This window comes from Miniopterus schreibersii, assembly GCF_964146895.1.
Source record: "Miniopterus schreibersii genome assembly, chromosome: 16".
NCBI lineage: Eukaryota > Metazoa > Chordata > Mammalia > Chiroptera > Miniopteridae > Miniopterus > Miniopterus schreibersii.
Window position 1 is genome coordinate 357,255 of NC_138116.1, and position 27,026 is coordinate 384,280.

At 58.6% G+C, this 27,026-nt stretch overlaps 3 protein-coding genes across 13 annotated transcripts; 2 read left to right on the plus strand and 1 right to left on the minus strand.

Annotated features, from left to right (window-relative positions):
* Positions 1 to 41: 41 nt before the first annotated feature.
* Positions 42 to 5,870, plus strand: CYBC1 (cytochrome b-245 chaperone 1). Of its 3 annotated transcripts, XM_081162585.1 has the most exons (8): positions 166 to 207; positions 589 to 678; positions 972 to 1,096; positions 1,922 to 1,963; positions 2,551 to 2,624; positions 3,278 to 3,374; positions 3,958 to 4,102; positions 4,469 to 5,870. In XM_081162585.1, the coding sequence occupies exons 3-8, from the start codon at positions 1,012 to 1,014 to the stop codon at positions 4,587 to 4,589; spliced, it is 564 nt and encodes a 187-aa protein (XP_081018711.1). In that variant the 5' UTR covers positions 166 to 207; positions 589 to 678; positions 972 to 1,011; the 3' UTR covers positions 4,590 to 5,870. The 3 variants fall into 3 exon arrangements, with proteins under 3 accessions (XP_081018709.1, XP_081018711.1, XP_081018710.1); XM_081162583.1 differs by lacking the exon at positions 589 to 678 and having other exon boundaries at positions 42 to 207; XM_081162584.1 differs by lacking the exon at positions 166 to 207 and having other exon boundaries at positions 221 to 678.
* Positions 1,915 to 14,330, minus strand: HEXD (hexosaminidase D). Of its 6 annotated transcripts, XM_081162550.1 has the most exons (14): positions 14,169 to 14,329; positions 13,299 to 13,528; positions 12,864 to 13,002; positions 12,636 to 12,745; positions 11,711 to 11,798; positions 11,085 to 11,249; positions 9,801 to 9,984; positions 9,059 to 9,130; positions 8,482 to 8,677; positions 7,710 to 7,792; positions 7,238 to 7,316; positions 7,061 to 7,162; positions 6,770 to 6,859; positions 5,799 to 6,218 (listed from the first exon to the last, which is right to left on the minus strand). In XM_081162550.1, the coding sequence occupies exons 3-14, from the start codon at positions 12,945 to 12,947 to the stop codon at positions 5,966 to 5,968; spliced, it is 1,506 nt and encodes a 501-aa protein (XP_081018676.1). In that variant the 5' UTR covers positions 12,948 to 13,002; positions 13,299 to 13,528; positions 14,169 to 14,329; the 3' UTR covers positions 5,799 to 5,965. The 6 variants fall into 6 exon arrangements, with proteins under 6 accessions (XP_081018679.1, XP_081018676.1, XP_081018675.1 ...); XM_081162553.1 differs by lacking the exons at positions 5,799 to 6,218; positions 13,299 to 13,528 and adding an exon at positions 1,915 to 2,001 and having other exon boundaries at positions 14,169 to 14,330; XM_081162549.1 differs by lacking the exon at positions 13,299 to 13,528 and having other exon boundaries at positions 14,169 to 14,330.
* A 114-nt stretch (positions 14,331 to 14,444) lies between these two features.
* OGFOD3 (2-oxoglutarate and iron dependent oxygenase domain containing 3) lies at positions 14,445 to 26,356 on the plus strand. 4 transcript variants are annotated; one of them, XM_081162564.1, is made up of 10 exons: positions 14,445 to 14,643; positions 15,741 to 15,958; positions 18,010 to 18,085; positions 19,204 to 19,246; positions 21,336 to 21,400; positions 21,997 to 22,050; positions 24,044 to 24,157; positions 24,429 to 24,582; positions 24,985 to 25,108; positions 25,839 to 26,356. In XM_081162564.1, the coding sequence occupies exons 1-10, from the start codon at positions 14,570 to 14,572 to the stop codon at positions 26,075 to 26,077; spliced, it is 1,161 nt and encodes a 386-aa protein (XP_081018690.1). In that variant the 5' UTR covers positions 14,445 to 14,569; the 3' UTR covers positions 26,078 to 26,356. The 4 variants fall into 4 exon arrangements, with proteins under 4 accessions (XP_081018690.1, XP_081018691.1, XP_081018692.1 ...); XM_081162565.1 differs by having other exon boundaries at positions 25,868 to 26,355; XM_081162566.1 differs by lacking the exon at positions 24,044 to 24,157 and having other exon boundaries at positions 21,997 to 22,053; positions 25,839 to 26,353.
* The last annotated feature ends 670 nt before the right edge of the window (positions 26,357 to 27,026 follow it).

Here is a 27,026-nt window from a genome sequence, read left to right on the forward strand (position 1 = left end):
AGGTCGGGAGTCGGCCCGGAGTTCACCTTCTAACGCCGCAGGTCGGAGGCCCCGCCCCGCCTCCAGTTCCGGAAGAGAGCGCAGCCCCGCCCCCAGTTCCGGAAGAGAGCGCAGCCCCGCCCCTCCCCGCGTCCCGGAAGTGAGCGCAGCCCCGCCCCGCCCCGCGTCCCGGAAGTGAGCGCCCGCGCACGCCGGTCCGCGTTTTCGGTAGGCGCCGGCGGTGCCCGCCGTCGGGGTGGCGCAGGGCGGGCAGCGGGGCTCGCGGGCTCGGGTCGCGACCCGGGGGCTGCACCCCTGGCCCAGGCCGGCGGTCGCGGCGCGGGCGGGTCAGGAAGGGGGCCCGGGTGCGCCCCGAGGCGACGTCCGTGGGCTTGCTGCGCGCGCCGTGGTCGGGCCTCGGCGGACCTGGCGGGGAGTCTCTGGGAGGCTCCCCAGACCTGGGTCCCCCGCGTGCACGGTCGGCAGGGGCAGCTGCGTGAGTGCAGGTCAGGCCGCGGGGACCGGCCCGACTTCCGTCCGTGCCCGAGCGCACTGGGGCCGCGACGAGACTCGCAGTTCCGTTTTTTGTTTTTTTTTGGCGGGGACCAGCCCAGGGAAGTGAGGGCGTCCCCTAGGTGCTGGTGGGGCCCCGGAGTCTGACGACCAGCGGGGGCCCGGGTGTCTGAGACAGGTTTCCAGGTGAGACGGGGCAGGTGAGGGTACAGTGCCTGTGGACGGCCTGAGTCCGAACAGGGCAGGTAGCCCCGCTGCAGCCAGTGTAACTGATCAGGGAAGGGCCTTCCTCACCGAGGAAACGGGTCCCCGGGGATCAGGTGACATGCGTGACCTCCGAGACAGCGGTCCCCCGAGGCCGACTGGTTCCCCAGCCTGCACGAGCCTTGCTGGTGGGCCAGCCCGGCTCCCTGCCCTGCGGAGCTGGCCCTCGTCTGGGCAGTGCTGCTGGGCTCCAGCTGTCTGTCTACCCTTCCCAGCCAGGTGTCCTGCCGAGAGTGGCGCCCTCACGGTCCAGGGATGTACATGCAGGTGGAGGCACGCACCAGCTCCTACCTCCATCTGAAGAGGGCTCCCGGCATCAGGTCCTGGTCCCTGCTGGTTGGTAAGGATTTCCATATTTCCCCCCAAGTTAAAAATTTAACTTTAAAAACAGATGAAAATGAAACAAATTTTCCTTCCTTTATTTTACTACCCCAGAACATAGCAGCTACTTTATTTCTTTGTTTCCCCCGGGTTTTATCCTTTGTCCATGCTGTTACGTGGGATGTGTGTCTGTCGTGTCTTTTTCACCACTTGACACCCTTTAGTAAACATCGCATACTCTTTCGAGGTCCCATTTTGCCCCTTTTACTTGCTTTTGTACACCCGGTTGCAGTGTTTAATTTATGCCACAGGCCCACGTGATGGGTGATAGCCTGTTGTTTTTCCTCCAAGTGAGGGAGGCTGCCCTGGCCTCCATCCCTGTCACCGCCATTTGGAGGGTCGTGCACCCGCCAGGCAGCTGCACTGTGTGGACTGGATTGCAGGTGTGAGAGGTGCCACCAAGCCTTCAGCAGCCTGTCTCTGGTCCTTCTTTCCTGTGACCCTGCACGTGGCCTCCTCCCTGTTTCTCCTCATGTGTCCTGTTGTGATTCTTCAGAACAGTCTTGTCTTCATTCCATACCATATACCGTTGGGGTAAAACCGTGTCGGGCTCCTCCGTCCAGTTCCCCAGTCTGCTCTGGATCCTCGAGTAGTCAGATATGTCAAGTGCATACTGTGAGTGGCACATACCATGTTTCCGAACGAACTTCCCCCACTTCTGAGCCTGGTGGTCTTCTCTGCCCTGCTCCCTGCTCTTTTCCCACAGCCATCGCTGGCAATGGGAAGGAGGTGGGCTCTGGGCTGGTGGTGGCTCAACAGCAAGGTGCCTGCTTTCTCTTTGCAGGAATCTTGTCCATTGGCCTGGCTGCTGCCTACTACAGTGCAGGTGAGAAGCAGCATCTGCTCCCAGTAACTTTCTCAGCTCTTTGGAAAATAGAGAAAAGAAGGGAAGCCCTCATTTGCGATCCACCAATGCATGGCCTCTGGGAACGCCGCCCGCCCCTCCGCCTCCTAATGGTTCATGGACACAGCCCACCTCACGTCTGTGGGCTGGTGTATCTCCCTCACACCCAGGCCCCATGCAGTCTGCACTTCTCACTTATATCTTGGGCATTTTCACAAGTCAAAAAATATTCATCAAGAAGGTGCTCTCTTGTATCTGCTTCAGGTTCTGTTGCAGGGTGAGCCATACTTTCAGCCACTCCCTACAAGCTTTCCCACCTTTCCCGCATCACAAACCATGATGTGACCAGTGGAGACCCAACCTCCTGTAGACACCCAGAGGAGAGCAAGGGCAGAGCTGGTGTAGTGTGGCCTACATGGTCCTGAGTGACAGACAAGCAGGGCCCCAGATGCTACTCCTGCCAAGTGTCTAGGAAAGTGGCCATGCTGGAGGGGGGGACCCCTATGGGCACATCAGCCTTCACCCTCTGCTGCTGCCCTCACCTGGCTGTGTCCTGTGTGTGTCCCTAGATAGTCTGGGCTGGAAGCTGTTCTACGTGACTGGCTGCCTGTTCGTGGCGGTGCAAAACCTGGAGGACTGGGAGGTAAGGCCAGCTCCAGATTCCTGTGGTGGGGACCACAGCAAGAGGGAAGGTTCTGGTCTAACGCCCCACTCTGAGCCTCCAACAGAGTGGTTTCTGGGTGCCTGGGCTCGGCCGCTGGGTGCTGCCTGTCCATCCTGCTCCTAGGCCAAGGAGTCCTCTGAAGCCATTTTCTCCTAGGAGCTCTTCATGACTGTTTTCACCCAAATTCTTCCCAGGCATTGCCGTAGCACAGAACAAAACAAGGGGCGAGTCCCCTGCCTTGGCGGCCACTCCCTCTTGTCCCCCTTCATGACCCTTTGAGCTGCCTGGCCCTGTGCTGCTCTCTGAGCTCTCACCCAGTCCTCTCATTGGATGACTTTGGCTACTGTACTTGTGTTTTCCTTGCAAAGAGGAGAGAGCACCTGCCTGGATGCCCCAGCCCCCTGCACTCACACACCTGTCAGGAGTCTGCGGGTCAGGCTGCAGGTTTTTGGCTTTGACTGAGCAGCACTTGGGGCACCGGGTTTGGGGTTCTGACTGGGATGGGAAGGGAGAGGGTTGCTCTGGCGAGGGTGGGATAGTCAGCGAGCCCAGGTCCCCTCCCTGGAGGTTTGTGTGGTTGGCTCATGCACAGAGGCCAGCGGCCCGGTGACCACCTGTGGCCGGTTTTCCAGGAAGCCATCTTTGACAAGAGCACCGGCAAGATTGTGCTGAAGACATTCAGCTTATACAAGAAGCTGCTGACTCTTTTCAGAGCAGACCATGACCAAGGTGAGGCATCAGGAATGAACAGGACATGGGACTACTTTGGGCTGGAAGGAGGGCAGCGAGCGGCTGAGTGATGCTTGGGCCTGGGTCTGGGCCTGGGGTCTGGGAATGGGCTGGGTCCAAGCTGGCTGCTCGGTAATCCCACCTCTCGGGTGAGCGTGGGGTGCCCCTAGACACATCCTGGCACAAAGGACATTGCCAGGTAGCCCCAGCTAATTGTCCACTTGGGACCAGGAAGGCACTTTCAGCAATTGGGGAGATGAAGCAGAAAGGGGCAGCGTCATGCTCAGCTGTTTAGCCGCTGCAGAGTGGTCACGAGGACAGGCAGGCCTTTCAGGCCATGACAGGTCCACTGGACGTTACTTCCCACCCACACTGGCCGTGAGCCAGCAGCTGTGTGACCCTGCCCTGTGGTCACTGACCTGTGACATCAGAGGTCAGGGTCTCAGCCGTATTCTGGGGTTCAGCCTTGGACACAGTGACCCACGTTTTCTGCTTCATGCAGAGTGGCCCTGAGGCAACTGTGTGCAGCACACGGTGGGGGACATGCTGCCCCTGACCTGCCCCCGACCTGTCCCCACCGCAGTGGCCGTCCTGCTGCATGATGTGCGGGACGTGAATGTGGAGGAGGAGAAGCTACGGTGCTTTGGGAGGGGCTACGTGGTCCTGCTGCGCTTCTCCACAGGCTTCTCGCACCCCCTCACCCAGAGTGCTGTCATGGGCCACCGCAGGTGAGCCGGGGGTTGGGGGCTGGCTGGGGCTGCTGCTTGTGCCCCCTCAGCCCAACAGGTGGCCTTCACAGCAGATTGCCCAGCGTGGCGGAGGACGGGGGGGGGGTGCTGGGGGACAGGCCTGCCACCACCACCAGGGGATGCCAGAGGTCCCCATGGGGACAGGCAAAGGGCGGGGACCTCAGGGGTCCCAGCGGGACAGGACAAGGCTGGGCTGGAGCCGGGTGAGGATAGGACCAGGACAGAAGGTACCGGGTCTGGGTGGGGAGCCCTGGGGGATGCATGGCCTAGGATGAGCTGCTATGGTCTTTCTGGCTGCACCTCAACCTTGGTAACCACCCCTCCTCCTGGTGCTGCCCGGCATAGTGACGTGGAAGCCATCGCCAAGCTCATCACCACCTTCCTGGAGCTGCACCGCCTAGAGAGCCCCACGGATCTGTCCCAGAGTAGCGACAGTGAGCCCGACGGCCCTGGGAGCCAGAGCTGACCCCACAGAGCCTCTGGCCTTGGTTCTAACGGTGCTTCAGCAGGCCTCATGGGCCACCAGCCAGTCTTCCTCCTCATCACCCAGCTGTGTCCCTGGCAGCCCCAGGATGGGACCCTCAGCCACCCCTGTTGCTTGCTGCTGCCCTCTGAACAGAACCACAGCTGGACCGTCTCTGCAGGGTGTCCCAGGGGGGCATAGGCTTCAGATCTGCCTCCCAGAGCCATGTGGCCCCAGTCTGGGCAGTTTGGGGTGTGAGTGGGGTGGGCAACGTGGCCTGGTCTGGACAGACCCACCCCACAGCCAAGGACACCCAGGCTCTTGCACCGAGACTGAGCACTTAGTGGGGAGGGAGGTTGTCTGGCACAGATCCCGTGGGAATTCAGCTCAAAGGTTACAGTGAGGCTTCAGCTGGCCAGAGCAGGGCCAGCAGCTGGGTCAGGCTGCAGACACTGAGGCCTGCGTGTTGTCCCCAGGAATCCCAGTGACTCCTTACTGGCCCCCATGCATCATCCTTTTCCTAGCCAGACATTCTCAGTGGTCAGGGTGAGGGACCTGCCCTTGGGCTGCTAGGGCCACTTGACTGCTATAGCTATTCCTGAGGCCTCCCCAGCATACAGACTGCTTTCTACCAGGGTGCCTTATCTTGGACCATCCAGGATAGTGCTGGGCTGTCAAGAGGAGGACAACTTCCCATCCCAGCCTCATGCCCTATTTAAAGCCAGGACTCCACTTTTAGAAATCAGATTCTTGTTTCTCTTGAACCCAGGAAGACCTGTCAGTTGGGCCCATTTGTGTGGCAGGAAGCGGCTGCATCCACAGGACTGGGCACAGCACACCTCCGAGCAGGGTGTGACAGACAGACCAGGCTGAGGCTGCGTGGGTGACACCATGGTCAGCAGTTTCGAGGACCCTCTCCTTCCTCAGCAGTGGCTGCCACCAGCCCTTAGTTTGGGAACATAGTCACTTAGACTTGCTAAAGTTAGCTTTTCAAATGGTCAAATTGAAATGCTTTTTTGCTAAAACAGTGTGAATGGCTGTTACTGGCTTGCTTCCATATGTTCATGAGGACAGAGATGCTGATGTTCCCTGAGGAACGGGCAGGACTGCTTGTTCCCCATGCCTCCCACCTGGGCTGTTCTGGACCTTTGGCCAGGGTCCCTGTGAGGGCCTGACTGCAGCCAGGGCAATAGTGACTCGGTCACATTCCTGTTGGCTCAGTTTCTAGCTTCTACTTTGCTTTTTATTTCATGAGAATTAAAGTTCAGTGTGCAGATCAGTGAACAGGTCCCCACGAGCATTTCCTTCCAGGTTTTCTGCCATTTTCTCTGATAACCATCTGCACGGTGGATGCTGCCTACATGCCTGGTGTCCAGGGCTCAGCAGGAGGTGGACGTAGCTGGAGGGGGTGTGGGGAGGTCCCTTCCCCTCGGGTCCTGATCTGCATCAGGGCCAGTGCTGGCCAGCAGGGGTGGGGGAATGGCGGCCTCGAGGTCCTGCAGTAGTGCCTGCAGCAGCCCCAGGCTGGGTTCCACATTCTCCTGCAGCCACTCCTCCACAGCATCCTCGTGGAAGACTCTGCGCAGGGCGGCCTCCAGCTCCTGCACAAGGGCACTCCACCTGGCCAGGAGACTGCGGGCCCCCATGTGTTAGTACAGTTCTGTACCTCAGTTTACCCACCCATAAGACAGGGCTATTGGCATTGTTGGGAATCAGTGACTGTCACTGTTTAACATCTGAACCTGGAATGTGTTTTTCAACTGGCTGGCACGGTTTCCTTGGTACCCACACCTGTCACCGGTGCACAGCATCTTACATGTAGTGTGGACAGTCTGCATGGGCCTCAGCTCAGAGCGGGGAGCCAGGAGACCATGGGGAAGGCTGGCTGGGAGGACTAGGGTTGGGGGGGGGGGGGCAGGATCGGCCCAGGCGGTCTGGCATCACAGTGAGCCTGGACCCTGCCCAGGTCATTCTGGTCACCTCCCCCTTTTAGGCTAGGACACCCTGGCTTCTCTAACGTTCAGGGGCACAGCTAATTCGGCGAAGTTGAGTCACCTGGGAATCCAAGCTTGTTTGTTGTAGCTAATTGCCACAGAAAGCTGCCACCATGTAACGGGACATGCAGTAACAGGGGACATGGGACATGCAGCTCCAGGGGAGGGCACAGCGGGAGGGGTGGCTACCTGAGTGCCTGGGGCTGGATGTGCTGGATCATGACAGGGTGGATGAGCTTCCTCCTGCGATGGTAGGGGCTGAACCAGCCTGTCACGTACCTGGGAGCAAATCCACACACACAGGTAGGCCCCAAGTAAGGAAGCAGGGTGGTTTTTAAATAACACCCTTGAAATCATTTAAGAGTCTGGTAGAAATTTTAAAATGTTGCTTTCCCCCTAGTTTTGGTGCAGGATGGGCTGGCCCTCCCCTGGGTGTGTGTAGGGCTCGCTCCTCTGCCCACTCCCCCTGCCCCCACTCACCTATCCCTCTGCAGCATCTCGTCCACAGAGCTGCGCAGGTGGAGGTCGACTTGGGTGACAAGGGCCAGGATGTCGCTGCCCGGGAAGGAGCCGGCCCCATCACTGCACAGAGAACCCAGGTGCTGAGATGGGGTCGAGCCTGAGGGAAGGGGGCAGAGCTGGGGGTGGGGGGGTCACCTTGTAAAACCAGTGATTTCTAGGCTTGAGATCCCAAGGAGTTTCTCCACTCTTGCCCTAATGTCTTCCGCAAAACCTCCTGAAACCAACCAGAGATGGCTGCTCCAGTCGCTGCTCTGGGTATATGGCCCCTCTTCCCTGTGGTGAACTGGAGATGGGTGTGCTGGACTGGAGGTGGGCGTGCCGGAATCCGTGCCCCTCTCCCCAACCTGTCAGCACCCGGCACCAGGACGTCCCTGCAGCAAAGGCAGAAGCTCTTTCTACACCCCATGGATCACGGATTTCTTTTTAGGAGTTTCTGTGTCTGTGGGGCATGCCCCCCTAACTTCCTGGCCTGTCTGGGGTTTAGGATTGAAAACCTGGGCTGGCAGCGGGCAAGGAGTGGCTGAGCCAGGACAGGCGCGTTGTCCTAGAAGCTGGGGAAGACCACAGTCCAGCCCCCTGGCCTCCCAGGGAGAGCAGGGCACCGTACCGTGAAGAAGTGACTGCAGACAAACGGCCAGGGACGGGATCCCCACAGGCAGCAACTCACACAGCACGGAGAAGTGGTCGTACCTGAGTCCACGGGAGAGGAGTGCTCAGCTCCTGCTGCCTGGAAGCAGATGCTGGCACACCATCGCCTCTACCATAGGACAGGCACCTAGAAGCTTCTGCAGAGCTGGCTGCTGCCTCTGGAAATGCCCCTCGGTCTCCTGGATGTGTGGGCTCACCTACTGCCCTGCCTGGGCTCAATGCTCTGTGGTGGCCAATCTGCAATCCTTAATGAGTTCAGGCCACTCACCCTGCCCTTGGTGCCGGGGCCACCTGGTCTCTCTCCCAGCCCCCTAATCACAGGGTACAACCTGCGGCCAGGACTTGGGTCGGACCAGGGGTCCATCTGTAGCTCAAATTTCCAAGGGGTATGAAATCCTGAAGAGCCAACATCTGTCCTGATCCCGCTGTGCATGAGCCATGTGCGTGCGTGTGGCCTCAAGGAGGCTGGGGACTGTGGACACGCACGTGGATCAGACAAGGCATGGAGCCAGGAGGGCAGCATGCTCTGTGGCCCTGACACAGAGCAGGGTGCCCTGTGCAGAGTTTGGGGGACGGCTACAAGTGTGTGCGGGGCCCAAGCTCCTCCCACACCGTCCCCAGAGCATCAGCTCTTCCCTCCAGGTCGGAGGCCCAGAGTGAACGGTGAGGAGGGCACTGTGTCTACCCACTGGAACTGCTTCCCCTCCCAGGAAGGCACCCGGTGACCTCACCTCTGCCAGCCGGTCAGGATGATGCCCTGCAGCGTGTCTGCTGGCCTTCGTGCCGCCACCTGCAGCCACTGCATGTTGTTCCGGAGGTGGTGCTCGATGGGGGGCAGGGCTTGGCTGGGCCCTGTGGCCCCCTTGAAGGCACTGGCGGCCCACAGCCGGGGAAAACCGCACTTCCCATACTTTTCCATTACGAGAGCTGAGAGTGAGTGTGAGGTGTGACTGGGCTGGGACCTGAGGAGGCTGCGGCCACCAAGCCCTTAGACACAATGCCCAACACTAGGCTGTGCAGATGGGAACCACGGGAGCCTATGGACAGGCACCCATCTCAGTGAGGGCTGACTCCCACCACTCGCAGGGGACCCCAATTCTCTTGTCCATTAGTATAGGCCATCCTGTGAGGACCCAGCCACAGGACATGGGCCAAGGGCTGCTCCCTGGGGTGGAGGGCTCCCTTGGGGAGGGGCCTGCAGTGAAGCAGAGGCAGGTCAGATTGTGATGAGCCAGGAGACGAAGGCCCGCGCATCCCCCAGCTGGGCAGTCAGGGTGACAGGGTCTCCCCTGGCAATGTGGTACTGACCCTTGCTATGGACGTCCAGGTCAGCCCCATAGTCCCAGAGTACCGGCTCCACCAGCTGTGGAACCCCTGATGCTGGGGGCAGAGAGAGGTCATGAGTGAGAGCTGACTGGAAATGGCCCTCAGTCCCCACTTCTTGCATAAAAGGGACACAACCCATCTCTTCTAGGATGGAAATGCCATTGCCAGGAAGCCAGCCGGCCATAGAAATGACCTGACTCCAGGAGCTCTGACCCAGTCAGAGGTCCAGAGCTTCCCATGGGGGATGGACCACTCTGTTGGCAAGTTGCCAGGGGCACTAGGCTCAGATGCAACAGAAACACACTGCTAATTGGATTTAATTGTAGTGAATGCTAATTAAACCCAAGTGGCCACATGTGGTACTGGCTGCCACAGGGACACCAGAGCCTTGTAGAAGTGTGGGCATCCACGTGGGCACTGAAGCACTGGGTCCAGGCTCTGGCCAGAGCTGTGAGTCCACACCCACCTCTGGTCTCATCCCAAAGCCTCAGGCAGGGTGAGCCCGGGGGCTGAAGAGGCTGATGCTCTCCTTGTGGAAAACTCAGCAAGGGTCACTGCAGGACCCGCCACAGAGGCCCAGTGGGATGGAGGGCTGGAAGCAGGGGCTCTCCCGTGGCCCAACATTCCCCACCTGTCCCGGTGGCCAGGGCCCCTTGGGCCTCACAGCAGCTCAGTTCCTCCTCTTTTGCCCCAGGAAGCCCTCCCCTGGACAAGCCCGGCTGACCTGACAGCTGGTCCTCAGGGATGTCCCGCAGCATGTCATCCCAAACCAGGGGCATCGTGGAGGAGTGCTGGGACAGCACGTGGCTGGCCACGGCCCTCATGTGGGACAGACACAGTTTGGCTTTGGTGTTCTGCTCCTGCTGCAGCCACTGTCTTGAGGCCTCTCCCTCCCCAAGGTAATAAACCTGGACAGAAGGAAGACAGGATGCATCTGCCTCTGGACACCTTAGGGAGGGACCAGGGGGACACCCCAGGGGCAGTGGCGTGTGAGGAGACGGCGGCAAAGGGCGACCCTGCCTTCTTCTCTGAGACCTAAACTCCCACTCGAGAGTCCCATTTGCAGCAGCTCCAGAGGGGAGAGAACCCAGATGTCCACCCATAGGTGACAAGCACCACATGGCCTCTCCAGACACTGGACCATCAGTCAGCCACAAACAGGAACGGAGCACGAAGTCCTGCTCAGCGACAGAAGCCAGGCACAAAAGGCCACATTCTGTGGAATTAATTCCATTTCCACAATGTCCAGAACCAGTAAATCCATAAACAAGGCACCAGCGGTGGCCAGGGGCAGGGGTTGCGGACTGCTTGAGGGGTGTGGGGTTTCCTTCTGGGGGGAAGGAAGGTCCTGAATGAGAGTGGTGATGGTTGCACATCATAAATGTACTTAGAAGTCACTGAGTCGTATACTTTAAAATGGTTGGAATGGTAAGTTTTATGTTGTATTTTACTACCAAAAAAGGGAATTCCTTAGAAGGGTCAAATTCTAGAACTAAAATGTGTGCAAAGCACCGCCCACGCTTGGCGGCTGGCTCAGCATCCTCCCGGGGCCATCCGAGTTTCTCGAAGGGTAGGGCATGGTGCCTGGCACCCCAGGGACCGCCTGTTCGCCCCAGTGCTCCATGGCCCAAAAGTAGTATTTCCTTTCTCCTGCCATCCAAAACTGTATTTCTTCAGTTAGAAAAGTAACCAGCTCAAGCTCACACCCACTACGGGCCCTGGGGGCATAAATCCCACTCTGCAGGGCATGGGCAGCACGGCCATTTGGGGCCCAGCCCTCCCTTCTCTGACCCCAGGTGCCTGGGGGCCACTCGGCTCGCAGGTCAGCTTGGGCCAGAGGTCCCCATCAGCAGCACCAACACCCTCACCCAAGACCACCTCTTCCGCCAGCCTTTCTCTACCCTTTGGCACGTGGACTATTTTTCTATTTAAGAGAAGAAGACACAAGGTGGAGACGTGATCTTGAAGACACGGGGAGCACTGTGGAAGATGCGAAGCAGGCACCCACCTCGTCACAGCCAATGTGGAGCCACCGGGCACCCGGGTGCAGCTCCATGACCTGGTCGATCATGGCCCCAACCAGCGCCAGGGACTCTGCCTTGTGCGGGTTCAGGGTGTTGGGGAAAAGCGCCACTTCTCGGAGGTGAGCGAGAGCTTCATGCTTCAGCACAAACTGCCGAGAGAGGACGGGAGAGGGCAGTCGACAGATCTCACAGGTGGACTTGTTAGAGGAAAACATGGAACCAGCCTTGTGTTCAATCTGCTTCCCACTGATACAGACGTGAAAACAGTCTCTGAAGATCACGTAGGAGCGTGGGAAGGTATTTCCAATATTAAGTGAGAAAAGGGCACAAACAGAGAAAACAGAAAGCATGTCCTTCCTTGATGCTGCTCAGTGATACCTGGGTGAACATTTAAGGAGCAAACAGCCGGCCCCCGGCTCTATCAATGTCACGGACCCTGGCTCTCCCTCCATTCATGGCAGAGGTGGTCTGACCCCCACACCCACACTCTCCAGCTGTTTGTAGGGGCTTCCGAGCGAGAGCCTGTCCCTGCAGCACTGAGTTGCTTCCTGCTGTCAGCTCCCCTGAACCCCAGACCCGGGCACCAGGTGACTCCGTTCCTCCCACTTACCTCCATGTGTCCGAATGTCTGCACCAAGGGGACGACCTCGAGCCCATTCAGTGTGGCCAGACGCAGGATCTCTTTGACTTCGGAGGGGCTGCAGAGAGAAAGGTCACCCAGAGAGGGTCACGCCAGCTCAAGTTCACGTTCCCCCAGCCCCTCCTGTCGGGCTCCTGGGGACTCTCGTGAGGAAATTAGTAGGGTCGCTAACTCTGAAAAGCTCAGCACTCTGGTCCACACCTTCCCGTCTTCCCATCTACATGCGCCTGGGGCCAGCGGGAGTCGCACACTTTGGGGAATTTTCACATATAGAGCCAAACCCCCCAATACAGCCAGGCCCTTGTCAGTCCACCAGCAGGAGGTCTGCTTTTCCTCAGCCCCGTGAACACCAGAGTGTTGTAATTTTTAAAAAGATTGACCAATTTGGTAGCCAAAGTAACATCTCACTGTTGTTCTAATTTCTTTTATCATCATATGCTTATTGGCCATTTTTATTTCATCTGTTGGGATCTGCCAGTAAGTGTCCTTTGCCCATCTTCTTTGGACTGTTTGCTATTAATTCACACGGACACCCTAATCTTGAAGCCAGGGGGCACGCCCAGGACCACCCTGTGCAATGTCATGGCTCTGAGCCTCTGCCCTTTAATCTCCCGTCCAGGAGCAGCCCCCCTTCCCCTGCAGGGCACCTGCCAAAGCATCCTCTGCACCGCACACCTGCCCACGACGAGGTCACAGCTCCCCATTGTAGGCATCACAGGCCTCGCTTATTTACTATTCTGTGAACACGTTTTATTTTTATAACTCAAGACGCGCATTTAAGACAGATGGGATTGTCCCACCTTTGTGAAATTCTCGCCTGCCCTAAACGCAACCCCCGTTGCCTCCGCACCCCCCACGTTTTCCCTACATACTGTGACCTTCGTGGGGCAGATACCTGTACGCGTCTTGGGCCCTCAGCAGCCTCAAGTGGCCCTCGTAGGGAAATGTGTCTTCATACTCAATGAGGAGGCCGTTTGCACCCAGGGCACGGAACAGAGGGAAAATCTGGGGGGAGAGGGGGTGACCCCGTGGTTGAGTTCTAGGCACACATTTCTACAGGACACTGTTCACAACTTGAAAGACCAAACCCAAGGCGATTCCCTTGAGGTAATGGCGCTCCTACCTCTGAGAGGTACGAGACCTTGGGTGGGGCTCCCTTAAGGTCCAGGTGAACGAATCGCATCTTAAACGGCGAGGAGCCTGACATCTCGCTATTTTCTGTGAAGTCGCACGACAAAGACCTCTTGTCCGGGTGCTTCTTCCTAGTAGAGAAATCCAGAGTCGAGAGCAGGCTGAGGCCTCTGCCTTCTGTGCCAGTTCTGATATTAACGAGGAGGAAGCTCATTCCACCAACACGGCCTCGTCAGGACGTCTATGTCCGTGCTCCAGTGGAGGAGCCTCTGCGTTTAAGTGTGACTCGCCCCTAAAGTGGAACAGCACTGGTTGCCTAAGAAGGCTCTGGTCTGCAGTAACACAAGTCCCTGCAAGATAATCTCCTGTTTTAAACTACCTGCCCTACGCCAGTGGAAACAGGCAGGCAGGTGTCTCCAAACATTACCTCGGGCCCGCGATATGTTTCTGCAGAACGTTCACCCTGGATTGTGTCTCACGTTGGAGAGCATTGAACGCATTTACATCTCGAGAGCTGGAGCCTGCCTGCTGGTGTGCAGAAGCCACAAACACCTCGCTAGGTCGGAGAGAACTGTCCCAGGCTGAACAGGGGCCACTGACATGTTGAATAAGTACGCTGTGCACCCAAAACTCCTATGATACTGTGTGCCCACTACCCTTGAATAAAAAAAGGCAAAATATAATTAAATTAAAATGATTTGAAAAACGAATGAGCCACGCGTGTATCAGGGCTGGCTGGTTTGAGGCAATGTGAAGGGAGTGTCTGGATGACAATGAAGCGGCTGGGAAACGGCAATATAGATATATGTACTTTTTTATTATAAAAGCACAAGGGTAACGGGAAGAGGAAATCTTGCTCCATGGGTCCTACGGAAGCTCGGTGACTCCTATGACTGCTACTTCTGCACAAAGGGGGCGACGAGCCGGCTGCACACAGAAGCCCGCCCGCTCGGCTGTTTGAAATCATACCGCAGGCGCTGCGACGGCTGCGTGAGGCAGCTGCCTAGCGCACCGGCGGAGGGGCGACGGCGAGGGGGAGAGCGTCCCGCGCCGCCCGCGCGCCCCGCGGGGGTGAGCCCCGCCCGAGCACGTGCCCCGCGGGAACCCGCCCGGGGCCCGAGCCCCCGGGGCGGCGCTGCCGCGGCTCCGCGCCCTCCCGGGCCCGGAGGGACGAGGCTCCCGCACGGCCCGGCCTGCGCCCCACCCACCACGAGCGCCCACGGCCCCGCCGCGGCAGAGCGCGTCTCGGTGCGCGGGGTCCCGGGAGGCTTTCTGCGCCCGTCAGCGACTCGCTCACCTCCCGACGGGCCGCAGGAGCAGCCTCCGCTCTCGGCTTCTGCAGACGGCAGGCGCCCGACGGCCGGCGGAGGCCCCGCCGCCGCCCCGCGAAGGTGCTGCGGGCGCCGGACGCTCAGGACGCGCTCCCGGGGCGGCCCCGCCGGGCGCAGGGCGCGGAGACGCGGGGCGGGGCTCGGCGGCCGCAGGGGGCGGGGCTCGGCGGCCGCAGGGGGCGGGGCTCGGCGGCCGCAGGGGGCGGGGCGCGCTCGGCCGGCGATTGGTCGGGTCTGGCCGCCCGCCCGCGGCGCACAGCGCAGCGCGTCGCTCCGCGCGCCGGCCGCTCCTGCCCGGTCCCGCGCTGCTCTGCTCCCGGCTCGGGCGGCTCCCGCGCTCGGCCCGGCTCCGCGGCCGAACGGACCGATGGCGCCTCAGCGGAGGGGCGCGCCCAAGGCGCCCGAAGGCGGCGAGGCGGCCGAACGCAGGCGCCCGACCAGGTACCGCGCGGCGCGGGAGGGCGCGAGCTCGGCCGCCACAGGCCGGGGCGGGGGCGGGGCCAGAGGGGCTGCGTGGGGCGTACTCTGTGGCGGGCGTGTCCCGACGAGGGGCGGGTCGGTTGTAGGCGGGGCCTCCCCCGGATGCGGGTTTTATGTGGGTGTGGCCTGCCCGGGGCGCCGGCGGGAACGAAGGGGCGTGGTTTCCAGGAGGCGGGGCCTCTGGTGGGCGGGACTGTCTCGGGGGGGGCCTCTAGTGGGGCGGGGCCTGCAGAACCCCGCCCCGCCGGCACCCTCAGCCCGGGTAGCCAGTCGCCAGCGCGGCCCAGAGCCCCTGGCTGCCTCGGGCTGGGGTCCTGGGCGGAAGGGAGGCCCCCCCCTCGAAACCTTCCCTGACGCTCCTACCCGTGTGTGCAGATGGCGCCACGCCCGGCCCGCCAAGGCGCCGGGGCCCCATCGCCCGGTCCCTGTGTGCTTTCCTTGGGGCTGCGCACTTGAGGGCTCCCTGTTGGGTGGCCCGATGAATGAATGAGTGACCATCTTATCACATGGCCTTCGAGGGGACTTCAGCACGGGCAGTGTGAGCTACACAGGGCCCCCGGATTGTACAGAGTGTCTTGCTTGCAGGCCATTTCTGTTGTGCTTATTTCTCTTTCTGGCTGACTTGCAGTTTTAGTTCAGCGAGTCAGACTCACACCTAACTTAGTTTAGGCTGTGTGCATGTGTGTGTGTGCATGCATGTGCGTCCACGCCAGGGACACACGCGTGGGGTGGGGACGGGGTCGTTGCCAGATGCAGGCAGCGTGAACAGCATCACAGACTCTGGCAGGGCTCCCTAAACAGGTTGCTCAAGGGCAGCTCTTCCTGTTGCTGCCTGTGAGGGGCACAGTGAGCCCTGCGTGATCCTGGGCAGTGCATGGACGGCACCCTCCTGGCTGGGCAGGTGCCTCTGGATTGATTGACAGTAGCTTTGACAGTGGTTAGTGCAGGGGCAGGTCAAGGCTGTAACCACTGTGGATGGGGCCTCTGGTCCTCATGGTCTGCCTTGTCAGCACACACTGGTGCATGTGGGTGACCATGGTCGTGTTTACTGTCCTCAGCGTGAAGAGTGCGCAGGCACCACGGGAGATGTGGAGGAAGTGGCTGAGAGCTACCATCCTGGGGGCCTGTGCCACGCTCGCTGCACTCCTGCTCTGGGACAGTCTGGGGGGCGATGATGGTGTCACTGAGATCCTGGCTCACCGCAGTGAGATCCTGCCCCACTGGTTCATCGAGGTGCCCTGCTCCAAGGACTATAACAGGCAACAAAGGTTCAAAGGTAGGCAGTGCCGCAGCGATCCAGGGACAAGCAGCAAGTTAACATGAAGTGCAGCGCGCTTAAAATGCATGTCTTTTGCTACAGTGAATCGGTGGGGATCGGGGTGAAAGGAGTGAGGGGTGACAGATGTCCTTTCCCCAACCCCAGGTTTGTTAGCCCACACCTGGGCTGGGCAGTGCAGGCATTTAAGGCCCTGCACAGGGCAGGCCCGTTGGTCACCTTGGAGGACCTTGAAGGCCGTGGCCAGTGTTTCACTGAGGTGCCCCTCACTGTGGGCGCTGTCTGAAGGAGACGGTTTGCCTAGAGGGATGTAACAGAATTGGAAAGAAATGGATGAGAAAGTTGAAACCAGAAAAGGCATTGGCTGTGAGAGTGTCTTACAGCGTTGTCACTGCAGAAAATGTTGCAGCAGGGAGCGGCCACTATCAGAGGCCCTTCTCCCACCTGGGCACGTGTCCCATCCTGGAGCCCTTTGCTCTGAGAGGGCAGGGGAAGGGCGTGGTCAGCGATCTGGTTAAGACCTGCGGGGTTCAGCACCCTGGAGAGAGCGCGGGCCCCCGGTGGGGTGACGGTCTAGGCCACATGAGACCCCACGCCCTCCGGCCTTTTTCTGGCCACTGCACCTTCCCGCACGTTCCCCCTGCTCCGCGGATGCGGTCTCAGTTTGAAAAACCTAGCCTGAGCGACCGGGTTTTACAGGCAGAATTCAGTTTATTTTTAATTCGGAGCAATGCCTTGAACTTCTTGAACCAAGAAGAGGCTGCCAAATCCTTCCACCAGGGCGCGCTGTTGAGACGCGCGCGAGGGGCTCTCCCTGCGGGGCGTGCGGGGCAGGGGCCGGGCTTCAGCCCGCTGCAGGTCAGGCAGGAGCCGGCTCTGTGGCCCGCCCTCCACCTTAGGTGGCTCTTCCCTCCAAAGCCCGTGCCCAAGAAAATATATTTCAGTGGTTGGAACTGAAGAAAAGTTCCTTCCTGCCCATTTAGTAACTCATCAATATTGAAAACAGTTGGAATGGGGGACAGGGGAGTTAGTGTTTAATGGGTATAGGGTATTGTCAGGAACCAGCCTGAAAGACGAACAAACCTGAGTTCGAGCGGTGGGAATGAAAGAGACAAACACAGTTACGGGATCCGGAGGGCTGCCCTCCAATGAGGTGCAAAGCCAAATGGTTCAATGCCTTTATTATAGAGTGAGTAACAAACAGTAATGAGGTGAGGGTGATACAGAATAGCTCCTTCAAGGCTGCATGAACACACTCTCAGAGTAAACACCCTGCCTCCTGCGTGAGCCCAGACCTTGGTAATTATCTTTATCTCGGCTCCTAACAGGAACTTGTGGGGAGGGTCGAGTCCTTGGCTCCAGGCCCTCAGGCTACGTGGACCATGTCCAGACACACAGCGGGCTCTCAACATCAAGGGTCATTGTGGGGAGGGTCCCTCAGGTGGTGTTGACCATGTCCAGACATGTCACCGGCTCCCAACAGGGTATCAGTTTGGGAAGATGACAGAGTTCTGAAGATGGTTGGGGTGATGGCTGCAGAACGTGAAAGCGCGCCCCAGGTAAAAGTGGTTAAAGCAGTAAGTTCCGTGTTATGTATATTTTACCAGAATAAAAAAATAGCTGGAGTGTATTTTAAAGCCTCTGGACCTGCCCTTCCTTATCGCCTCAGGCGAGAGAAGCGAGGAGAGGCTCTTCATGCTGGGGGGGCCTGCATCCCACAAAATCCCATGGTCCCTTGACCACCCGGGCGTGGCTCAGCAGTTGAGCATCGACCTAGGATCCAGATCGGCATTTGATTCCAGGTCAGGGCACATGCCCGGGTTGCAGGCTCAATCCTCAGTCGGGGGTGTGCAGGAGGCAGTCGATTAATGACTCTCCCTCATCACTGATGTTTCTGTCTCTCTCCCTCCCTCTTCCTTCCTCTCTCTGAAATCAATAAAGATATAGTTTAAAAAAAGAAATCGCATTCAACCTGGGGAGGGCCACCCACAGGCTTTGTTGTTATTTATCATTGTTGGGTTGACCTCTCACTCTGGCTCCTCTGTCTCCAGGCTGCTCCCCTATCAAGTGTGGCCGGGGCATCACCGACGCTGTCATCACCAGGAATGAAGCCCAGTGGATGCGCAGGTACAACAGATCTACGGGCTTCTGCCCCGAACAAGCAGGAATGTGGGGCTGGGGGTGAGAAGCAGAAAATTACTACTAAAAAGATGACTTAGAGAATTAATTTAGAATTTCATGAGAATTTCCTGTGTGCTCCCAAGACAAGGGTAGGCTTGTCTAATTTCCAGGAAGAAAGGTTGTTGCCCTCTGTGAGGCAGTTGCTGACGGAACCTTCTGGAACCAGGCTCCCTCCAGTGGTTCTGACCAGTTCCGGTGGTCAGATGTGGGTGCTGCTCCATCAGCTCCTGGGGGCCCCAGCAGGCACCTGTGTAGAGGCAGGTGTTCGCCCCCAGCAGGTGATTGCTAGGTACTGGTTTCGTCTCCTCCAGAACTGGGTGGGGATTCACCCTTCAGTCACTAGCAGTGACTCAAACAGGACAGGAAATCTTACTTGGAAGTTGTTGGATTTTGTCTGGCTGAAGTTTTAAAAACAGGATCTTAAAGCTGAGATTTTCCAATGAGCTCTTCAGACACAAAATGTCTTTGGAAGCAAGTACCAAGTGGAGCAGAGTCTAGCCCTTGAGCTGTGGTTGATGTCTACCACATGCCTGGCTGAGAGTCCCAATGGGAGATGCTCCCCATTCCCAGACAAGACTGTGGGGCTCCTGGCCTGGGGCACTGGTCTTAGGGGTTGACCCTCCCCCAGGCAGTTTCCTGGGTGTCTGCAAAGCGTCTGCCCAGTGCTGGAAGCTCCTGCCTCTTTGGTGATCAGATGGTCCTGTCAGGTCCAGCACAAACCACCACGGGGCCCAACTTCCTGAACTGGTGATTCCAGAGGCCGCCCCCCCAGCCTGTGGTGACCAGGACAGGGACCCATTGGGAGTACTTCAGCCCTTAAGCAAGGCAAATGGCCATACTGCCCACTTCTCCCTGAACTGTGTCCTGTGTTTTCAACAAGATGATAAAATACTGCCGCTCACTCACTTAGCTTTGGAAGTTGAGTCCTGTGGTCTAAATATGTGCTTACATCATAGACATTAAACAATCTGTTAACACTGCATTAATCGTGGGATTGATATTTGCCTAGATATATTTTAGATAAGAGTATTAATAAGTGTGGCTTAAAATTATCTGTCCTACAGGATCGCAGAGAAGGGGATCTCCCGGGGAGGATCCTATGGAGGGGTGAGTTGTATGTGATTCCTGCTTCAGCTTTCTCTTTACTTCTTTAACTTCCCCTCCCTCCAAGGGGAAGGAGGTGGCAATGGACATGCAGGGCCCTTGGGTGCCCCTGCACCCGTGAGGAATGGAGGGGCTTCGGGAAGTGGTGACCAAGGTGGCAATGGGGCTCCTCGCGCTCCCAGCCGGAGGCCCCAGACCCGGTGTGGGCACTGTCGTCCTCTGCGGGAGACTGCAGGGGCCAGCGGTCCACCCAGAGCCTGCGAATGGGGCCTTATTTGGGAGAAGGGTTTTTGTAGGCGTCATTAAGGGCCTGGAGATGAGAGCTTCCGGGGTCATCCGGGGGAGTCCCGGTGCCAAGGGCCCGTGTAAGGGGAAGGCAGGGGGAGACGAGAGACCGAACAGAAGCCTTGTGAGGACAGAGGCAGCGATGCAGCGAGGCGGCCACACCCGGGGCCCCCAGGGCCGCTGGGAGCTGCAGCCTGGAGCCTCCGGAGGGTCGCGGCCCGCGACACCTTGAGCGCGGACTCCTGCCTCCGGAGCGCGGGGATAAGTTCCTGTTGTTCCAGGGCCCTGGCCTGGGGGCCTGGGAACAGCGGCCACAGGGAGCCGAGTCCCGGAGGCGCAGCTCGTCCGCTCCGGGCGGCCAGGGGGGGTCGCGGCCCGCCAGTGTCTGCGTTAGCGCAAGACCTCCTGGCCTCGAGATCTTGTTTTCTTGAGATCTCGTTAGCTCGAGATCTCGTTGGCTCGAGATCTCGTTTCTTGAGATCTCGTTGGTTGAGTTCCCGTGTGGTTTCCTGGCCGAGGGCCTCCGCCCAGCGCGCAGCTGCCCGGAGGTCGGAGGTCGCGCGGCGACCGTGGCGCTGCTGCTCGTAGGAAGGTTCGCTCGCGGCGTGGCCAGGCCTTCCCGTCGCGTCTGCGACTCCCTGCCCGGCTTTTACTCTGCAGCCTTGGGCTCGGGAGGTGAAGTGGCCCCTTTGGTTCGGTTCGGTCAGGGAGGTTTCTGACACCTGTCGTGGGGACCCGTCTCCGCGCAGCCCGCGGGGAGGTTGTCCCGCAGCGAGTCACCCAGTTGGTGCCCTTAAGGGCAGCTGGCGTTTCTGAAGCCCGGGCTCGGCCCACTGGGCGGTCGCCTCCTCGGGGGAGGCAGACCTCGCATGGGGGGCAGACCTTCCGTGGGAGGTAGACCTCGCAGGGGGAGCAGACCTTCCGTGGGGGGAAGACTTCGCGGGGGGAGCAGACCTTCCGTGGGGCGCAGACTTTGGCGGGGGGGGGGGGGGCAGACCTTCCGTTGGGGGCAGACCTGCCCTGTGCGGCGCTCCCGGGCCGTGCAGAGGACCCGCTGCGGCGGGTGGTGCTGGGCGCCCGGGCCGTTCCTTAGACAGTCACGACCCCGCAATCCAGGCCTGGCGTTGGCCGGAGAGAGTGACAGAGCCGGTACCACGGACACGCCCGCCTGCGGGTGAACGAGACAGACCAGGGGAGGGACAGCCGGTGCGCGGAGCCCGGGGGCGCAGGGTGGCTGTGCGCAGGGCAGGAGCCCACCAGAGTGCACCCTTAGGGCTCCGTCCACCGAAACGGGAGAACATCAGTCGATCTGTTAGGGCAGGAAGCACGTCAGGCCTGGAGGTGGGGTGGGTGGAGAGACAGGAGGGAGGGATTACCTAGGGGTGCAAAGAAATTGGGGTGACGGATGTGCTTGTTGTCTTGGTAGTAATGGTGGTTTCGTGGGTGTATAGCACCGTCAAAGCTGACCAGACTGTGCACTTTAAACAAGCAGATTGCTGTATGTTGGTTTCACATCAAAGCTGGGGGCAGGCGGGAGGAAGGGACTCATAATTCAGTGCATCACAGAGGCATGTGGGGGGTGGGCTGCTTTCAGAATTGGACCAGAGTTTGCTCTTTAGGCTGCAGAGAACAGGACCTGTGTGGTGCACACACCCTGGGCCTCACTTTCTTCAAACCCAGCCGTGTCTCCCTGCCCCAGGGTGTGCTAGGCCAGGTCTTGGTCACTTGTGTTTCCTGTCAGCTGGTAACACTCCCGTCGCCACTGCTGCGCAGCCCTCACGCTCTGCTCTGCCACCGTCTTTTGCAGGCGTCCATCCTGGACTTTCACTCGGGCACCTTGTCTCTCGGGAGTAACTTTGTGAACCTGTACAGGTGAGAGTCCAAGGGGCAGTGATCCTAACGCCCGACATGAACTTGCGGCTCTGAGCACTTCTTAGCAGGGGACACCAAGAGGGGTTTGCATCAGAGCGGCTTCAAGTCTTGGGTAAACTGTGACATTTGCCACAGGGACGAGGGTCAGGCAAGACCAGAAGGTGTGGCCCTTCTCAGAGGGCAGCATCCCTGTTCTCCACACTTCAGGGAACAGTCTAGTGCTACATTGGGGCTTCTCAGGAAGCTGGGGCCTGCTCCAGGCTAAGGAACGGGGCTGAGGGAGAGTGGGAGAGGTGAGGCAGGCCAGCTCCCTGTGAGGCGTGTGAGCCATAGGGTCTGAGTGACTCTGATTATTCCTGGGGGCCAGGAGAAGCCTAGACTCTCCCAGCCTTGGAACCAGCACCCTCAGTCTGCTAGGCCGCCCTGACCTCCCACCCTCCCTCCCCTTTACCAGGCAGATATCATTATAGAAACAGGTCAGCTCCAACCTGCAGGACCAGCTGGTGTTCAGGGACTGTGGGTTACCTGGAGTAAAGACTGAATTTAAAGGGAAAGTTAGTAAAATGTTTGATTTGTAATATTTCTTATTTTTTCAGCCACTTTGGGGATAAAATTAAAAACGTCTTCTCAGAAGAGGACTTCCAGTTATATGGGTAAGGAGGAGCCGGGAGATCAGGTGTGGGTCGGAAGGGCCCAGGCTGGGAGTGGTGAGGGCAGAGCAGCCGCTGCCTCCCTGGTCCTCTTGCAGGCAGGGCTGGCATCCAGCCGAGTATCCTGGCCCAGCTACGGACCTTGAGCTGAAATACTTGGGCATCGGTTAGTAAGTGAGTCCAGCTAGACTGTGGCACTCACCAACGACCCAGTTAGGATCCAGGCCAAGAAGCAGCGGCCCTTGTGAGGAAGGTCACACAGCCATTCTCAGGTGGGCCCATTAGCTCTTGTAACTGTGCCAGGAGCAGCAGCCTGCCCCCCAGTTCCTGCAAAGGCTGTGCTGGTTACACATCACACCACACATGCCCAATGTCAGGTATCAGGCACGCCCTCCTGCCCAGGCAGCTCCCCTACCTGGGGAGGTTCTTTATTAAACTTTTTATTTCGAGGTAATCAAAGCTCACAGTTATAAGAAATAGCACAGGAGATCCTGTGGACCCTGCACCCCGTTTCCCCTGACACCTGCACAGCTAGAGTCCATCGTTGCCTCCACCATTGTGGTCAGTGCCCTGGTTTTGCCTTATTTTGTTTGAGTGTGTGTGTGTTTAGTTCTGTGCAATTTATATATATATATATATATATATATATATATATATATATATATATATATATTCTATTGATTAGAGGGGGGGGAGAGAGAGAAACATCAATGATGAGAGAGTCGTCATTAATCGACTGCCTCCTGCACTCCCCCCCACTGGTAATTGAGCCTGCAGCCCGGGCATGTGCCCTGATTGGGAATCGATCGGTGATTTCCTGGATCCTAGGTCGATGCTCAACCACTGAGCCACGCCTGGCCGAGCTAGTTCTGTGCAATTCTATCACCCGCATAGGTCGTGTAAGGACCACTGCAGTCCCGGTACTGAATGTTTCTGTCACCACGAGGGCCCCTGTGTTCCCCTTTCACAGCCACAGCCTCCATCTCTAACCACCAGAGGCAGGAGGGTCATTCTTACCAGAGCCTCATTGCCTAGAAACAAGGCCCCTTTATCACCTTCCAGGGAAACAGCTGCAAGGGATGGTTCAAATGGGAATGACTGATAACTGGTCCCACTCAATTACATGGCTCACTGGTTTCAGCTGCTGGCAGAAGGGTGTCCTGAGAGTCAGGGATGTCTGACCTGGGGCACGACTTCTAGGGGGAGGCAGGGTCCCACTCCGCGGACTGAGTGGCAGTTTCAGGGCCTCACGCACCTTGTGATCCCCTGTGACTAGTTTGCTGCTGGCCTAAGCAGTTTATTTTGCTCACTGTCTTTATCATTAAGTAGAAAGTGAATAGCTTGAAGGTAAATAAAGATTAGAATTAAGCCAGCCAAGTAGATGACATCCTATAAATAGTTTTTATGACTTGACTAATAGACGTTGAGTACACACGTCATACCCTGTTGAAGGCAGAAGCATTTTGAATGTTATTGGTTCAACAGAAGTTGAACAACATCACTGACATTAAGATCAATGTTCACCCTGCCAGTGTGGCTCAGCTTTGTGAGCCTCGGCCAGTGCACCAAAGGGTCTCCATTCAATTCCCAGTCAAGGGCATGTACCTGGGTTGCAGGTTTGATCCCCAGGTGCGTGTGGGAGGCAACCAATCAGTGTGTCTCTTTCACATCAGTGTTCCTCTCTCTCTTTCTCTCTCTCTCCTCCCTTCCACTCTAAAAAATCAATGGAAAAAATATCCTCAGGTGAGGATTAACCAAAAAAAGAAAGGAAGGAAAAAAGATCAATGTTCTATTTACTGAGATGAGCCTGAGGGGGTCACTGGGAGCATCTGTTGCGCCCAGTTAGAGCTGTTGCCTAGGTGGGCACGCCCTTGAGCCAAAGGGCCAGCCAGTAGTTTGGAAATGTTAGGATGATTTATGCACTGGTGTGCTCAAGCCGTATCACTTGGGATGTGGCTTTAGGACCTTTGCACACGGCTGCACGTATGTGTCTTGGAGCCCAGCCCCCTGGATGTGCCCTGGAGGGGCCTGTGTCTCCTAGAGCCCTGCCCCTGACCACCAACCTGCGTAGCCCGGAGTCCAGCCTGTATACGCTCCTTGGGAACAGGTGGACCATGTGCACAGGGACGTTCAGCTCCTGTCTGTCCCCAGGACACTGCCCCAGCCGGCCTGGTGCAGTGTCACCCCTGCAGGGGATTGGTCCTCAGGCTCCTGCTCTGCACGTGGTATCCTGTGGCACGTGGGTAGGATGTCCTGTGCATGTCCATCTCCCCACCTTCCCCCAGCCCATGTAGACCTTTGCAGCATGGAGGGACCCACGGAGAATTCTCTGCCTCAAGGCCACACCGCTCCAGGTGATGCGTGTGTCCTCCTGGCAGGGACGTGCGGCGTAAGCTCCAGCTTATGGTTACCCAGGCCTTCGGCATCAGCGCATCCTTACTGCACCTGACCAAGCCCACGTTCTTCTTGCGCATCAACACCACCAAGTCCCACACGGCCTACGACGAGTACTGGCACGCGCACGCGGACAAGGTGAGCCCCCGCACCTGTTCCTTACGATATGCATTTTACCATAGTTTTTAAAAAGCTGGGGTTGCTCCGCATCCAACCAAGGCGCAGAAATTCTGGCCCTCGCTACCCTGCCCCTGCGCTGACCTGGGAGATGGGGCCGGTGGGCTGGCCGGGGGCATGGACACGGCCAGGGAATCTCCCGCGACAGCGGCCCTGGGTCCCCCACACACCGGGCCTTTGCAGGGACCCATGGCCCGGGCTCGGAGCTCTGCGGGAACCCCAGGCAGGGCCAGACCCTGGGAGCAAGGAGGGCTCCCCTAAAGCTGAGAAGGCGCAAGTGGCTTTGTGCGTGACGCCCACGCGTGAAGGGCAGATGCAGGGCTCTGAGCTCCAGGTGGTGATGCTCCCCCACGTCGCCCACAGGTGACCTATGGCTCCTACGACTACACTGCGCTGCTGCACCTCTCCGACTACCTGGATGATTTCGGTGGGGGGCGATTCATGTTCGTGGATGAGGGAGGCAACAAGATGGTGGAGCCCAGAGCAGGTAGGACAGCACGAGGCCCTGGGGCGGGTGGTCTCCAGGGCACACGCTGCGTTTAGGAGGTGCCTGCTGTGTGCCCAACGTTTGCCTGGATCCGTGCCTGCTGGGCTGAGACACCCAGGAGGCCAGTTGTCAGAGGGTGAGGCAGGCATGTCCTCAGGCTCTGCTGTCACCGCAGAGCGGCTCCCGAGCCTACTCTGCCCTGGTGTGAACCTGGTCCACCCTGCACCCTGCACTGTGCTCCTGCCCCGACCCTCCCCAGAGGGAGCTAATGGACATTAGCAGCTAATGTCCATGGAGACAGTGAGTTCTGGGACCCCTGCTGCCCAGTGAGCTTGTGTTGAGCACACAACTCATCCCCTCCCTTCTGGAGCCTGTGGGGAAAGAAAGCCCAGGCCAGGGGGGCTCCCAGAGGGCCATTTTAAACCCAATAGGTACTTGAGTAGAACTTTGTATCATGAAAGGCCCCACCGTAAATCACTCTGTTATCATAGACCACTGGGTGTGTCCACACCCCACCCCCAGCCACAAAAAGCTCCTGGTGCCCAGCAGGCCTGGGGTGCCCCTCACCCTGCCTGGAGGAGCCAGCCTCCCAGACCTGCAGGTTCCCTCTGGTATCGTCCTGCCTCCCACATCTGCAACCCCTGGATTACTGTGTGGGTTTCTCCCAGTTGCCTGGTTTGTGGTGTGGGTTTGTTAGGAGCCTGGGTCCCGAGGACCACACATGGCCCAGGTCATGTCTCCTCCTTCCTGCTTGCCCAGGACGGGTGTCCTTCTTTACCTCGGGGTCCGAGAACCTGCACCGGGTGGAGAAGGTGCACTGGGGCACCCGCTACTCCATCGTCATGGCCTTCACCTGCAACCCAGACAACAGCGTCACAGACCCTGCCTTCCCGTAGCTCGGAGCTCGGGCTGCAGGGAGCCCTCCAGCCGGAAGCAGCACCTCCCTCCTGTTTCATCCTTTCCTGTTGAACGAGGTGCCTTACATATCATCTGGATTTTGATTTTCTAATGTTTCCACCATTTCATCTCTTGAGTAAATTAAGGGAACCAGTTTCTTACTTCCCAGGCACCTGTGTGTTTCCTCTGGGAGGCTGTGGACACATTTGCTCCCTCAGGAAGGGCTCCCTACGCCCTGGGTGGAGAGTCCCATTTGCGAACAGACATTTGCCTGGGACGATGCCCTGTGGGGCTAGCAGCCTCCACTCGGAAGCGGCATCAGCAATCGTGACACCTGTGGAGAAGGTTCCAGTGAGCAGGGGGCCTTGGGGGCAGATGGGGGTCAAGGACCTGAAACCAGGGGTGGGAGTTCTGCGTGAGGAAGCCGCTTCCACTCACCACCGGGCAAGTGCCCCTGGCTGGTTTCCGTGCTGGGATGGCCACATGAGGGCAGCAAAGTTTATCCCCCCCCAACCGAATGTACATGGGGACAAAGGAGAAAGACAGATGCAATAGAAATAGTAGGTGGGCCCAAGCTGGGGTCAGACCCCAAGGCCCCTGGTAGCGGTAGAAGGCCTAAGGGGAAGATGTCATTGCTCACTGGTCCAACCCCATCTCAGGGCTTTCAGACCAATGCTAGAGTTTTATCTTGCTCTTGAGTTACCTTGCCCACTGCCAGCCCTGAACCCACTTTGTGTGGCCCCCATTTTCCCCCAGGAAGGAGCCCTGCAGCCTCCCAGCGACTCCTCCGTACCCTGTTTACCCCGAGGGCCAGCAGGAGGTGCCTCACAGAGTGCAGGAAGGGTCAGCAGTCAGGTGTCCAGGACAGTGCCAGATCTCTGTCCCCTGCAGATCTAGAGCCCCCCCCCCTTGACCTTCCTTGTCTCAGCACCTTTGAGTCCAAGCAGGTCCCAGTGGACCTGAGCCTGTGGCATTCCTGTTCCTAAGAAGGCCTGTGGGGCTCTGGGAGGCCCCAGCCGTG